General features: G+C 46.3%; 2 protein-coding genes across 2 annotated transcripts; both read left to right on the forward strand.

The window, feature by feature from the left end:
* The first annotated feature begins 4,134 nt into the window (after positions 1-4,134).
* LOC123444917 (ATP-dependent zinc metalloprotease FTSH 3, mitochondrial-like) lies at positions 4,135-9,207 on the forward strand. The gene is made up of 8 exons (XM_045121803.1): positions 4,135-4,349; positions 4,462-4,684; positions 4,767-4,826; positions 5,338-5,468; positions 6,176-6,652; positions 6,833-7,600; positions 8,006-8,233; positions 8,327-9,207. The coding sequence occupies exons 1-8, from the start codon at positions 4,296-4,298 to the stop codon at positions 8,780-8,782; spliced, it is 2,397 nt and encodes a 798-aa protein (XP_044977738.1). The 5' UTR covers positions 4,135-4,295; the 3' UTR covers positions 8,783-9,207.
* Positions 9,208-12,173: 2,966 nt separating this feature from the next.
* LOC123444918 (laccase-12-like) lies at positions 12,174-14,923 on the forward strand. The gene is made up of 5 exons (XM_045121804.1): positions 12,174-12,492; positions 12,598-12,994; positions 13,111-13,239; positions 13,343-14,317; positions 14,427-14,923. The coding sequence occupies exons 1-5, from the start codon at positions 12,406-12,408 to the stop codon at positions 14,555-14,557; spliced, it is 1,719 nt and encodes a 572-aa protein (XP_044977739.1). The 5' UTR covers positions 12,174-12,405; the 3' UTR covers positions 14,558-14,923.
* The last annotated feature ends 343 nt before the right edge of the window (positions 14,924-15,266 follow it).

Here is a 15,266-nt window from a genome sequence, read left to right on the forward strand (position 1 = left end):
TAAAGATATAATTAATTATGTACATGTATTTAGTAATCCAGGATTTATAATTCATCTTCTATCTTATCTCTAGGAAAGGTTTCTTGCCCTTCAAATTCCCCTTGGCTGCTTAGCCGGAGCACTAATCTACACTAAAAAATGTGAAACACTAATTAGAGTCCACACTATTCTAAACGGAAAACATAACCAGAATCCAAAACAAATTAAAACCGCCGTTATGCTCAGCTCAACATCGTTAAACGCCGCCGTGTGCACATCTGGCCCGATCACAACCACGGGCCATTGTCCTTCGCGGCCACAAATTAAACCGTCATCTTAGGGGTTGTATCGGGCAAATCCCCAATTCTCCTTCACCGCATCCTCTTCCTCTCCGACGACAAATCCTTCTATCTCGGGCCGCACTTTCCCGCGCGCACAACCAAAAAAGGACCGCCCCGATGTCGAGCGCTGAACGCGGGAGGGGTGGCCAAGGAGGCCTAGGCAGCTCGCCACCGCACTAGCTGGCCCACAACACAATGAGACCGGGAGCTCCGCCATCCGCATGTGGTGGAGGAATGGCGCCGCGTGCAGGCACATGACTGCGACACCCTTTCCCGCGGCGATGGCTGGCGAGCGTAGCGGGAGTTCGACCGCCTCAACGGGGTCCTCTATCTGATAACCAAGCATCTCTCAGAAGTGAAGCGTGAGTTCTTCGAGACAAAGGAGGCGATCGTCGCCGGAGAAGAAGGGGCCACCACACGACTAGAGGCGGTCAAGGAAGAGTACGATGTCGTGTTGCCCTCTTCAGCTCCGGGATGGAGATTCATCTCCATGTCAAGAAGGATGGCTAGTTAGATTTTAGGTTTTAAATCTACTATGTTTCAGGTTGGGTATAAACTATGTTTAAATTCAACCGAAGTATGGTGGCGGGAACTAGTATATTTAAATTATGCAGTATGCTTTACATGACCAGCTCTGTCGTGCACCCTGCAGTACCGTAAAAATGATTTATTGTATCCCATAAACAAATTTTGTGGTACCACAATTTAGCAGATCTGCTAGAGATGCTCTTAGTTTGAATGAAATACAAATATTTCATGAAAACACATGCACTTTAAACAATGAGTGAATGCCTTATAAAACTACATGGATTTTTAAAAGATGTGAACACGTTTTGAAAGTACTTAAACATTTTTTCATATTGGTGAACACTTTCCTAAATTACACGAACATGTTTTAAAATGCACACACGTTTCTTTATAGTCATTAAACATTTCAAAATTACAGGAACACTTCCTATTTACACGAATATATTTTTCCAAATATGTTAACATTCTAAAGATAGATGAATATGTTTTAAATACTTAATTATTTTAAAAATATGTGGATACTTTTATAGTACATGGATCCTTTTTAAAAATTATATAATCAGTTTTGGACTACGTGAATATTTTTTATAAATACATGTGCATTTAAAACATACATGAATGGTTTTTAAACATTTCGTAATTTTTACTCTTGTCTTAATAATTTTGTTATAATTTACATTTTTCAAAAAGTATCTGAAAACGGAAAGAAAAACACACTTTTTATTTGTTTTAATTTTTTTGAGACAATTTTATTTGTTTAATTGACGGGAAGAAAGATACACATCTATGTAAATGGGCTGCCCATGTAAGGAGCACCCGTTTGTTTTGTCGTCTCTCGGTCAATTAGTTTTTCTTGAGAATCGTTAAATTTTTGGAAGTCTCTAATCAGCCCAGCAGGCGCGAACTGGAGCCTGTAGCAGCTTGGTTTTGGGCCGGTCCATGTAATGCCCGTCTGATCGCTCCTTCCCGCCTGATCGTTCGCTCACTCCCTCGAGGACTGTTTTGGTCGTGCGTGGTTGACGAGTTAATTAATTAACTGTTAACTTCAATAAAAAATCTTAAAAATAAATAATTCAAAAAAGTTTATGGATTTTGAAAAAGTTCATCCAATTTTTATAAGGTCAATCAAATTTAAAAAATCGCTGATTTTCAAAAAACGTTCATTGAATTTGAATAAAATCATCGTTTTTAAAAAAGTTCATCGAAATTAAAAAACCTTCATTGAATTTTAAAAAACGTTCACCAATTTTAAGAAAAAGTTCATCTTATTTGATAAAAGTTCATCACGTTTTAAAAAACTTTCACCGATTTTGAAAAATAGTTCATCAAATTTTATAAAAGTTTACCATTTTTCTAACAAGTTCATCAAATTAGAAAAAAAGTTCATAGATTTTGGAAAAAAACACTGGTTTTCAAAAAAAAATTCAACAAATTTGATAAAAGTTCATCATTTATTTGAAAAAGTTCATTGAATTTGAAAAAAAATCACTAATTAAAAAAAGTTCATCAAATTTGAAAAAGAAAAAGAACAAAAACCAACAAAAAATTGTTCCAAATAAAAAGAAAAGACAAACAAAGAAAAGTAGTAAAAAAAGAACAATACCCTTCTGAATAAAAAAAAGACGAAAAAAGAAAATGAACAAGAAATGGAAAAAAGAAAAAAGACGTGCTAGTAGAAAAGAGGGAAGAAGCAGTAGCTGAACAACTGATAGTCAATGGTTGAATGGTTATTGCATCGTACGACTGTCTACGAGATCAAAGGATTGGATCCTCATAGTGCCTTTTTATACAAGAGAAGAAAGACAATATAGGCCGAGCCCAGCTCACGCGGCTGCAGGTGCCGGTTAGAAAGATTACACGATAACCAGCGCTGCAGCGTTAAATAGGATTTGCCCAAAATTTTGTTAGGGATTTCTGTCGATCTAGTTATACATGGGCTTTGACATCGTTCATTCGTGCTTTAATAACCCTCCACGGATTCTCGTCCCCTGGGTTGGGCTGCAGAGCCGAAGCACAAATCTATACCTAATAATAAAGCGGCTATTGCTTCCGTCGGAAAACCCACCGCGTTATTTTTATAAAAAATCCTCTTAATTTTTGTTATTCAACCCGCGCTCCATCATTTATCTGCAACGTAAAAGAAAAAAAACGATTCGCTGCAAAAATTATACCCGTACGCATTGCCTCCTCCCGTCGACCCTGGGCCACCCTGGCCTGTGCCCAGGCCGCCGCCACACCACTCGCCGCCGCGGCCGACCTCAACCGCCACCCCTGTCGATCTCAACCCACCCGCCTCCGCGGCCGTACCTCTCCCCGCTCACTGCCCCCGTTGCGGCGCTCGAGAGCATCGCGTCGACCCTGGTCCACCCTGTCCTGTGCCCAGACCGCTGCCACACCACTCGCCGCCGCGGCCGACCTCAACCACCACTGTTGTCGATCTCAATCCACCCGCCTCCACGGCCGTACCTCTGCCCGTTTGCTGCCCCGTTCCGGCGCTCGAGCACAGCTTCTGGATCAAATCAACGCGACAGCTACAGTGACTTGGGATGATGCGTCTGCTCGATGCAGAACGGCGGCAACGCGGCGGAGCGAAGTACTTGCAGGTGGAGGCGGGCCTCCATGGCTCACACGGGGAACTCCGAGGTTATGGCGCGGCAACGACGACTCCTTATGGCCAGATAGACGCGCCTAACCCTTGCTCCTCTCATCGTATCCCCTGCTCCGGCAGGAACTCATCATCTGATGAGATCCCCTCCCCATGCCTCCAACCGTGTGCCAAGCACCGACAATTTTTTTTGTTTTGTGAGGATTTGTTTGCTGATGAACGAATGTATTAAATGTAAGATTGTATTGTTATAGAGACAGATAATGGAACATCACCTTCAGTTTGTCAGCTGATCCCACATTCTCTATCCCATGAGTAAAATAAAATAACAGTACATTGATCAATTCACGTAACCTCTATGTTTTGCTTTGTTTGTCCTGCTCAATTTTTCATCATGATGGAATTAACAATGGACTGGTTGATTTCTCAACAAAATAGGATAGGACTGACTATATTAGTTAGTTAGCTTATTATTTTAATAAATTAAAATAATTATAAAAAAATTAAAAACGTATGGTATTTTTTTCTTCCGTTGCAACGCGCGCCTCTTTTGCTATTCTTCTAAACGGAATACCCGAACCAGAATCCAAAACAAAACCCCCCGTTACGCTCCGCTCCGCTCAACATCGTTAAACGCCGCCACGTGTACACCTGGCCCGACCACAAGCACGAGGCCGTCGCCCTCCTCCGCCGCCGCAAATCAAACCGTCGTCTCGCCACTCCGTCCTTCGTCCTTCTCGCGAGAGAAAAAGGAGAAAAGGGGAGGAAGAATCGGCCGTTCGATCGCGCGGCCGAAACCCTAGGCCGCAGCCCCCCCTCCTGATGCCCTCGCCGTCGCCGCCATGAGCCTCTCCGCCCTCTCCCGCGCGCTCGCGCGCTCCTCCCGGTCGCGCCAGGTAAGCCTAGTCTCTCTCCCTCCGGCCGCGCCGCCTGCTCTCATCCCCGCCCGTCCCCGTCCGGCGGCTCCGGGTGCATCGGCTCACGGTGTGCGATGTTCGGTCCCCCTAGGGTTATCTGCTCGGGGGCCATGGCGTGTTCAGCGCGCCGCTACCTTCGCATTCGCCGCCGCCGGGGGGCGACAGCGCCGGGCTGCGGCTCGTGCGTCGCTACCTGACGTCCGCTCTGGGTAGCCGGGCTGCGGCGGCCAATGGGGCCGGGAAGGCCCGAGGCTGGAGGTCCCTGCTCGCCAACTCGCAGTCCCGGCGGATGTTCTCCGACCAGTCGAAAAAGAGTGAGCTTTCTTCCCTGTTTTCTTGTCCCTTTCATCCGCTTAACCGGTGCCCTGTTGATGATGCGGCCCCTAAATGGTTCAGATTTCCCCAAGGAGAAGGAGGTGCCGAAAGGGGATGGGAGCAACAAGTCTGAATCCAAGAGTATGTTTTGATTCTGAGTTGCATTGCACAGTGTTTTTGTAGCTTGGGAAATCCATGGGGTTTTCTATGGAACCTACTGTATTTTCCTGTCCCCTATACATAGCCTTGTTATTGCCTTTTGCTTGTCCTAACAGAATGGGCAGTGGTTTTGCCGTGCATTCGAAAAAAAAAGTTGAGAGATTTTGCAAGACAAATCCAGTTTCATTATCCTCGTATACTAGTCAGTATGTATACTTTCACATATACTCATGGTCAAAGTCTTAAAAAATTGACTGCTTGGATCCAATGATCTTGCACTTTTGGACAGAGGGGATATGTAGCTTTAGCTAGTCTTTGAGTGTTAAGTGGCACATCTGCTTTCAGTTTGCCTTGGAAATGAGTGTACCTGCATGAACATGTACAAATGTGCCTGCAAGTTTGCAGCTTTCACACGGTTGAGTACATTTGGTCCTTGTAGCTTGGCGTGCTGGGCCGTGCACTAATGTTTTCGCTTTCTCTGTGCACTATGCAGAGGAATCCAGTTCAGGTGGTCAGCCGAAAGCTCAGGAGAAATTTGTGAAGCTATTTGAGGACACTCTTGGTCCTGTATTCCTTCTTGGCCTACTAGTACTAGCAACAGTACCAGGTTCATCGGAGAAGGAGGTACTGTGTTTACAATAATAATAGTCATCAGCGGTTTGATTAATTGTGTTGTCACCTGATTTCTTCTGCATAGAAGATAACTGGTACCCTATTCTACATTGTACATTTGTACTACTTCAAGGTCTCGGCTGTTAATCTGTCATTTAGACATCTAAAAAGAGTTGGTTCATTTAAATGTGGTGTGTACATTATTTGACTATGGAACTTGCTTCAGCATCCAGTTTGAGTGGTATCAGGTGGTTTTATAAATGATTAAAATCTGTAAAAATATGTATTTTGTGGTGTTATCTAGCTAAGAGGTAGAGAAAACATGTGCTTTTCCTTTAGATGTTCTTATTATATGGTATTTCTCTATTGTTTATCTATAACTAATGTTACTAAAAGGAGGTAACTTCATAGTTGCAACCAAATATTTGATTCCTTGCACTTGCCACAAATACACCCCAGTAGTTCACAACTGATGGCGTATTTTACTACCCTGGTTATTAATATTGCTTTATGGCATTGCTACCATGCGCTTTATATTTTATTATTTTCAATCTCTATGATATATCGTACTGTACGTTCTGCCCTCCTGGTAACACCTGATCTGATTGATCTATATTAACCGATAGTTTAATATCTGTTTTGTTTTCAATATACAGGATGTATTTTCTTTTACTAGTCCAGTATAACTCATAAGGCCCATTTGCTTCTAACTGTTGCAGATAAGCTTTCAAGAATTTAAGAACAAGCTTTTAGAACCTGGGTTAGTTGACCACATCGTTGTTATAAACAAGACAGTTGCAAAAGTTCATGTCAGGAGTTCACCCTCAACCAAGCAAAACCAGCATAGTGATGCAAGTATTACTACCAGTCATCTTCCTGGTCAAGAGGCTCCTAGCAAATCCAAGTATTACTTCAATATTGGAAGTGTTGATTCTTTCGAAGAGAAGTTAGAAGAGGCCCAGCAAGTATTGGGGATAGATCGACATGATTACATCCCTGTAACTTATGCTGATAAGATAAGCTGGTTCCAGGAAATCATGAAGTTTGCCCCGACACTTTTCATTGTTGGATTGCTGTATGTGGTGGGGAAAAAGATGTCAATTAGTATTGGTGGTGGTTCTGGGCAAGGAGGCCGTAGTATTTTCAGTATTGGAAAAGCTCAAGTGACAAAGATGGATAAAAACTCCCAAAACAAGGTTAGTTTTTGTGTCTGCTGTTTGTTCCATCTCTAATTTGATGGCAATCTTGTAGATCATTTCTTGCTTCCATTGTATAGTAAAGGAGCTTTGACTGGGTTCATCATTGCCAAACAAGAGCAAAGCTGAACACAGATATGATTCAACTCAGGTAATCCTTTTCTTTTTGGTATACTGCAGGTTTTCTTCAAGGATGTAGCTGGTTGTGATGAAGCTAAACAAGAAATCATGGAGTTTGTTCATTTCCTGAAAAATCCCGACAAATATGAAGCTCTGGGAGCTAAAATACCGAAGGGCGCTCTTCTTTGTGGCCCCCCTGGCACAGGAAAGACTCTCCTTGCTAAAGCTACTGCTGGAGAGTCTGGTGTACCTTTCTTGTCTATTTCTGGTTCAGACTTCTTGGAAATGTTTGTTGGTGTTGGACCATCCAGGGTGAGAAGCTTATTTCAAGAAGCTCGGGAATGTGCACCTAGTATTGTATTTATTGATGAAATTGATGCAATTGGTCGTGCAAGAGGCCGTGGAGGGTTTTCCGGTGGGAATAGTGAGCGTGAAAACACGCTGAATCAGTTGCTTGTAGAGATGGATGGGTTTGGAACAACAGCTGGGGTAGTTGTACTTGCTGGCACAAATAGACCTGACATCCTGGATAAGGCTTTGCTAAGACCAGGAAGATTTGATCGTCAGATAAGTATTGATAGGCCGGACATAAATGGCCGTGAACAAATATTCCGCATCTACCTTGCAAAGCTAAAACTAGATAAGGAGCCGTCGTTCTATTCGCAAAGACTAGCTGCCTTGACACCTGGATTTGCTGGAGCTGATATTGCAAATATCTGTAACGAGGCTGCTTTAATTACTGCAAGAAGAGATGAGAAACTGATTACAATGCAGCATTTTGAATCTGCAATTGACAGGGTAATTGGAGGCTTGGAGAAGAAAAATACGGTAAGGTTCCATTTAGCCCCAATCCAGTAGTTAAGTTAATCTCGTTGTATCTACTGTCCAGTGTGGATATAATACTCCTTTTTTATTAAACTATAAGATGTTTTTTATACTCCCTTTGTATAAAAAAGAAGTCTTGTACTCCCTCCGTCCTGAAAAGGTTATCTTAGATTTGTCTAAATACGGATGTATCTAAAATGTGTCTAGATACATCCTTATCTAGACAAATCTAAGACAAGCTTTTCGGGACGAAGACAATATTTTGATAGAGGGAGTACAATATTGGACGCAGCTAGTGGAAGGCATACTTTTTGATATGATGTGACTGTTAATTGAACTATATATAAATGGACATATATGGTAGTGATATTCATATTCTTGACTATGTACTTATTGATCTGTGTGTAGGTCATTAGCAAACTGGAGCGTCGAACCGTTGCTTACCATGAATCTGGCCATGCTGTTGCTGGATGGTTTTTGGAGCATGCAGAGCCACTCCTTAAAGTTACAATTGTACCTCGTGGAACAGCTGCTTTAGGCTTTGCTCAGTATGTACCAAGTGAGAATCTTTTGATGACAAAAGAACAGTTTTTTGACAGGACATGCATGACCCTAGGTGGCCGAGCTGCTGAGGAGGTAACACAGCATCTCCTAGATCCTTTGCTTGTATAACCGAGTTTTGTCGTAATAGCGACCTAGCGAGCGGCTTAATTTTTCTTTCCTCCCCAGGTTTTGATTGGGAAGATCTCGACTGGTGCTCAGAATGATCTGGAGAAAGTTACTAGAATGACGTACGAGCAGGTTGCAGTATATGGCTTCAGTGAAAAGGTTGGGCTTCTATCTTTCCCTCAAAGGGATGATGGTTTTGGGTTTGACAAGCCATATGGCGGGCAGACGGCATCCATGATTGACACTGAGGTGAGGGAATTGGTGGCCAAGGCCTACAACACCACTACTGAGCTGATAAGGAAGCACAAGGACAAAGTTGCCCAAGTTGCAGAGCTATTGCTCGAGAAGGAGGTCCTCCATCAGGATGATCTAGTCCAGGTTCTAGGGGAGCGCCCATTCAAGACAGACGAGCCATCAAATTACGATCGCTTCAAACAAGGTTTCATGGATTCTGACAACGGTAAGAGTGCTGAAGTCGACCCATCATCATCCGCTGGCGAGGCAGTGCCAACGTAACCTGGACAGCACCGCATTGCGGTTGCACATAAAGATTTCGTAACTCTATTTGGCATGACAAACTGTAGAAATGAATGCCTTTTGTCAAGCCCTGGAATTCCCATTCTGCTAATCGAGACGGCGTTGACTCTCCGTAGGTGATCCTGTAGTCATAATCTATTCACTAGCTTACCCTGCAATTGGCTGGCACTACAAAATGCCATGAGATTTTTCGTTGAATCCTGTTACTACCGGGCTCTGCTGATGAAAAGCCGGTGTTTTCAGTGGCAGTTTGAGCTAGCCCGAATGTTGTCCTGTTTGTTTTCCTCGGTAGTTTCGTATCTTTGCTTGACAATGGCAATTTGTTGGAGAACGAGTGGAGCAAATTACTAACTGGTGTTTTCTTTCACGAACTGCACTGAAATGAAACAACTGTGTGCCTGCAATTCTTTCACTTATCAGTACCAGACTAGACATGCCAATAGTTGGTAAATCTGTTTGGCATGGCAAGGTGTATAAATGAAGGCCTTTGTAAGCCCTAGAACTCCCCTTTTGCTTATCGAAAACGCTGTCTGACTCTCGGTAGGCGATCCTGTAGTCATAATCTATTCGATCACTAGCTTGACCTGCAATTGGCACCACAAAATGTCATGATGTTTCCTTGAATCTTGTCATGCAGCTCTGCCGATGAAAAATAGGTGTTTCAGCTAGCCTGAATATCCTGCCCTGTCCGTTTTCCTTTGTAGTTTTCGCCTCTTGCATGACAAGGACAATTTGTTGGAGGAATGAATCAAGCAGATCACTAATCAGTATTTCTTTCATGTAATGCGCTGAATGTGTGCATGCAATTCTTTAACGTATTCATACCGCAATACCAGTTATTCACAACTCAAATAAAATAAAATAAAAGAGAGAGAGAGTGAGAGAGTTGTTCAATGTAGAAGGTGCACGACTCTCGTAAAGACTAAAGACGACGCGGATTCATTACCAGGAACGATTCCGACGGAAAGCGCGAGACGCACAACACCATACACACCCTCTCTACGCATACATTTACACTCGTGAAAAATGAGAGAAGCATTACCTTGCCTAGACTAGAAGGCGGCCAATAGTACATGGCGTAAGCTCGAAGCACTTGGTACGCATCACAGCCAGCCACGCGAAGTGGGCTCCTGTAAGGCTGTGACCATCGAAACCGAAAGGGAAGTAGATTAGGAGACGAGGTTGGGTCAGGCATCCTTCTCCTCCTTTTTGGAAGCTTGCATGCGGAAAAAAAGAAGATGGATCAACAGTTCGAGTCTTGGAGCACAACACACAAAAAATCCCAACCAACAACGCACGCACCTGCCCGCCTTGAAAATCACGGATCTCCCCGGCCAGTTCCGCGGCATTATTACTCGTGCCACTCATCGAGCTAGCACGCCAAAGGCCAGACAACCGGTGGGCGATGCGAATGTGCCGCCAATCAGCAACAGGCTCCGACCACCTTCCTTCCTCCTCCGATCCGGCCCCAGGGTCCTGCTCTGTCCATCTATCAGGTATATATCAGCCATGTCGCTCTCCTCGCCGGTTCCAGTCCCTTGGCATGCAAGGAGGATGCAGGATACGACGGCGGGAAAGCCAGGCCGTGTGATCCGCGGCTGCTCCACTTGGGCGCCCCTCTGACCTTTAGTTCTTCCAAACAAAGCGGGGGAGGACCCGTCTCCAACCACTTCTGATTTCAACAGTTTGGTGGAGGCGATCCAGCGGGACTGGACTGCAAGACATCTCCTCCTGGTTCGGTTGGTCGCACGTATACACTTGGCTTGGCTAATGGCTAATGGCTTGGCATGTCGTCGCTGCTCTTCTAGAATAATGGAAAAGCAGTAACAGTATGTGGAGAAGTTAACGTCGCTAGCTACCTGCTTAAGGAAAAAGTTGAACGTCGGCCGGCGCCGGATGGTGAGATGGAAATGCGGTGTTCCTTAAGTAACCCAATTCGCCAAGGTGCTGCGTTTCAACGCTGCACGTACGCAGATAGGAGCTTCAAGTTCGTGGACACGTTGTTGTTCGCTCACATGTGTTGCTTCTTTTTGAACCTTATCCAAGAATGCCTTGATGTGAAGGGCTTGCCCTCCCTCCGTCCCAAAATAAATGTCGTTGATCTAGTATAAAATTTATATTAATTTTATATAAAATTTACGACACTTATTTTGAGACGAAGAGAGTACATTGTAGCGGTACATTTTGATCGTACAGCGACGTGATCATCAAGCTGCAACATTGAGTGAATCAATGAGTTGACCAACACATAGAGTAACAGGAAGCAAATCCTACGATCTCCATTGGCTACATGCTTTTCATCTGTGCAATCGCGCTGCAATACCTCATGTCGGTGTTTGATATGGTGTACCACTGATGAAGTAGCGACTTTCGCACTACTCCTATAAGGGCATCTTTAATAGTCATATGATCATTGTTGGTAAAATTGTCACATAGACGATTTTAATGGCATGACATATAATAAAAGAAGAGAGAGAATGAAATCGTATGAACTTGAAACAACGGTTCAGGCACAAGCTTTGAGACAAACATGATCATTTCTTCAACATTTAGTGGACCTGCTTAGAGGGTGCTTGGATCCAAGAGACTTAAACTAGTCTCTTTAAGAGGCTAAAGTTCCAAGCACCCCTGACTAAAGAGAGACTAAAACTAGTTCTGAGGCTAAAAATCTTTTAGTCAGGGGTACCCCTACTAAAATGTGCATTAGTCCTCTCTCTCCTCATTTAACTCCTCATGCAAGTTCTGGATTGGAGGGTTTGGAGGATAATAAATGCTCATTAACTTGATTGTAGTCTCTTTAGTACTTGGATCCAAGCATGGGTGAGACTAGCAAGTTTTAGTCTCATTACTTTTAGTCATGGGACTAAAACGTATCCAAACATCCTCTTAGCTATTTTACATACGGTTAACATACACTCCATTAAAGAGCTTGTATGATGTGTTGTTGGCTGCTGATGTGGACACATATACCAACGATTGAACATACAAACTGTTGGAGATGCTCTAATCTATTCCGGATTCCAAGTCAAGATATGAAAACTATTCGGGATTACAACTATTCGGGATTAGGAATCACGGAACACCAAGTAAAGATATGAAAACTATTCGGGATTACAACTATACGGGATTAGGAATCACGGAACACCAAGTCAAGATATGAAAACTTAATAACAGTAGTACTACTATTAATCTTGATAATTAAGACCAGACATTGTGCGTGTTAATTAAGCCTTAGAAAGGTCAGAGAAGAGAGGAGAGGACGATGGTCCGGTCAAGAGCTCGATCAGAGTGACATGTAAACAGCCATGCGGTTGACTTTATCCGCACTCCCAAGCTATAGCAACGCAAACGCATTGCGCCGACCTCGTCTCTTGCTCGATCAGTAACCAACCATGCACCAACTAAAGCAAGCGATGGATAGCTCAAGGATAGTTCGAGTAGGTCGTGTCAAAAGGGCTTGAACTAATCCCATGTCCTGCGTGCTGCTCCCCTCCCGTCTATGTTATATATAGGATCCCCTGCCTGGGGCAAGCACATGCAGCAGAGCCATTGATTTAGCCATCCAGAGCTCAGGGAAGGGGAGCTAGCTGAGCCGTACAGAAATGGCGGCCATCCTCGTCGCCGCCGTGATGGTAGTGGTGCTGTCCGTCAACGCGGCGGAGAGCTCCACGGTGGAGTACCAGTTCGATGTGAGTTGCTCAGCTGTTGTAACCACAGTAACGTTCTTGAGTTGTTGCATGCTAGTAGTAGTACTTGACGACGTTGCAATTGGTATGTATGGTTAATGATGGCAGGTGGCGACGATGAACGTGACGCGGCTGTGCGGCAGCAAGAGCATCGTGGCGGTGAACGGGCAGTTCCCAGGCCCCACGGTGTCGGCGAGGGAGGGCGACCTCGTCGTCGTCCGGGTCGTCAACAAGGCCCAGTACAACATGAGCATCCACTGGCACGGCGTCCGGCAGATCCGGAGCGGGTGGGCGGACGGGCCGGCGTACATCACGCAGTGCCCGATCCAGCCGGGCCAGAGCTACGTCTACAAGTTCACGGTGACCGGGCAGCGCGGCACGCTGTGGTGGCACGCGCACATCTCCTGGCTCCGCGCCACCGTCTACGGCCCCATCGTCATCCTCCCCAAGCTCGGCGTCCCCTACCCCTTCGCCGCCCCCTACAAGGAGGTGCCCCTCATGTTCGGTACGTGGTCTTCATCCTATACAAGGTGGTGGCTGGCGGTATGTGTGTGTGTGTGTGCGCATGCATCAATCATTACTTAAGTTTATTTGTGTTGTTTTACGTGCGTGCGTGCTCAGGCGAATGGTGGAAGGCGGACACGGAGGCGGTGATCAGCCAGGCACTTCAGACCGGAGGAGGCCCGAATGTCTCCGACGCCTTCACCATCAATGGCCTCCCAGGGCCGCTCTACAACTGCTCCGCCAAAGGTTTGCCTACTTCATCTACCTGACTACCTTGATGGGTGTGTGTTACTGATGAAGCAAGCAAGCTGACTGCACCTGCATGCGTGCGTGCGTGCGTGCCATGCAGACACGTTCAAGCTCAAGGTGAAGCCCGGGAAGACGTACATGCTCCGCATCATCAACGCCGCACTCAACGACGAGCTCTTCTTCTCCATCGCCGGACACCCGCTCACCATCGTCGACGTCGACGCCGTCTACATCAAGCCCATCACCGTCGAGACCCTCATCATCACCCCGGGCCAAACCACCAACGTCCTCCTCACGGCCAAGCCGTCCTACCCCGGGGCGACCTACTACATGCTGGCCGCGCCCTACTCCACGGCGGCCTCCGGGACCTTCGACAACACCACCGTCGCCGGCATCCTCGAGTACGTGGACCCCAGCTCCCCCTCCTCCGCGGGCTTCAACAAGAACCTCCCGCTGCTCAGGCCGACCCTGCCCCAGATCAACGACACGAGCTTCGTCTCCAATTACACCGACAAGCTCCGGAGCCTCGCCACGGAGGAGTACCCGGCGGCGGTGCCGCAGGAAGTGGACAGGCGGTTCTTCTTCACGGTGGGGCTGGGCACCCACCCCTGCGCCGTCAACGGGACGTGCCAGGGGCCGACGAACGACAGCCGGTTCGCGGCGGCCGTGAACAACGTCTCCTTCGTGCTCCCCACGACGGCGCTGCTGCAGTCGCATTACACGGGGATGTCCAACGGGGTGTACTCGTCCAACTTCCCCGCCGTGCCCAAGTCGCCGTTCAACTACACGGGCACGCCGCCGAACAACACGAACGTGTCCAACGGGACCAGGCTGGTCGTGCTGTCGTACGGCGACGCCGTGGAGCTGGTGATGCAGGGCACCAGCATCCTCGGCGCCGAGAGCCACCCGTTCCACCTGCACGGCTTCAACTTCTTCGTGGTCGGGCAGGGGTTCGGCAACTTCGACCCCGTCCACGACCCGGCCAAGTACAACCTCGTCGACCCCGTCGAGCGCAACACCGTCGGCGTGCCGGCCGCCGGGTGGGTGGCCATCCGCTTCCGTGCTGATAATCCAGGTGCGAACCCATGCAGCGTATAGGAGTTGAGAGCAGCTTAAGAATCAGAGCTTCTGAATGAGAAAACCGATGATGGGTTGCTGATCTTGATGTGTGTGTGTGTGTGCAGGGGTGTGGTTCATGCATTGCCACTTGGAGGTGCACGTCAGCTGGGGCCTGAAAATGGCGTGGGTGGTGCAGGACGGGAGCCTCCCGGAACAGAAGCTGCTCCCTCCGCCGTCCGATCTCCCCAAATGTTAGGAAGAGATTGCGTCTTCTCCAATTCCCGCAGGACATTCACCCGCTTTTGCTTGCGTTGCGTTGCGTGCGTGCGTGCACAACTGATTGCTTGTGTGTCGCGCGTGCGCGCGGTTGGTGCCATCAAGTGCTTTCTTAGCTGTGTGCTCTTTAATTTTCATGTCAAGTCCTCGTCTGATTAATTGGTGAGAGTCATGGGCAGGTTTCTTGATCAGAAGCAACAAGTGTAGGACTTTCATTTTGGATTGCTGATTAGTCCCATCTCTTTTGTAACGTACTGGAGCTGGGTCATATGCCTATGAGCCTGCCCAATAATTTGTACCAACATTCCTTTGGTTTATGGCAACAAGATTATTATCGGTTATTTAATCGACGTATTAGGTTAATTAATCATCATAGGATACAGCTACTGCACAAATTCCATGGCATTATATGATACTTCTTCTGTCCGGGTTTTTTTTAGGAGAAAAACTTTCAATCTATTTTTCTTCAATTATGATAGTACAGCGAAAACTTAGAAATAATAAAAATTACATCCAGATTCAAATACCACCTAGCGACGACTACAAACACTGGAGCGAGCCAAAGGCGCGCCGCTGTCATCACCCCTCCCTCGTTGGAGTCGGGCAAACGTTGTTGTAGTAGACAGTCGGAAAGTCGTCGTGATAAGACCCCATAGGACCAACACACCAGAACAACAACCGTCGCAGAT

This window comes from Hordeum vulgare, chromosome 3H (assembly GCF_904849725.1).
Source record: "Hordeum vulgare subsp. vulgare chromosome 3H, MorexV3_pseudomolecules_assembly, whole genome shotgun sequence".
NCBI classification, from domain to species: Eukaryota; Viridiplantae; Streptophyta; class Magnoliopsida; order Poales; family Poaceae; genus Hordeum; species Hordeum vulgare.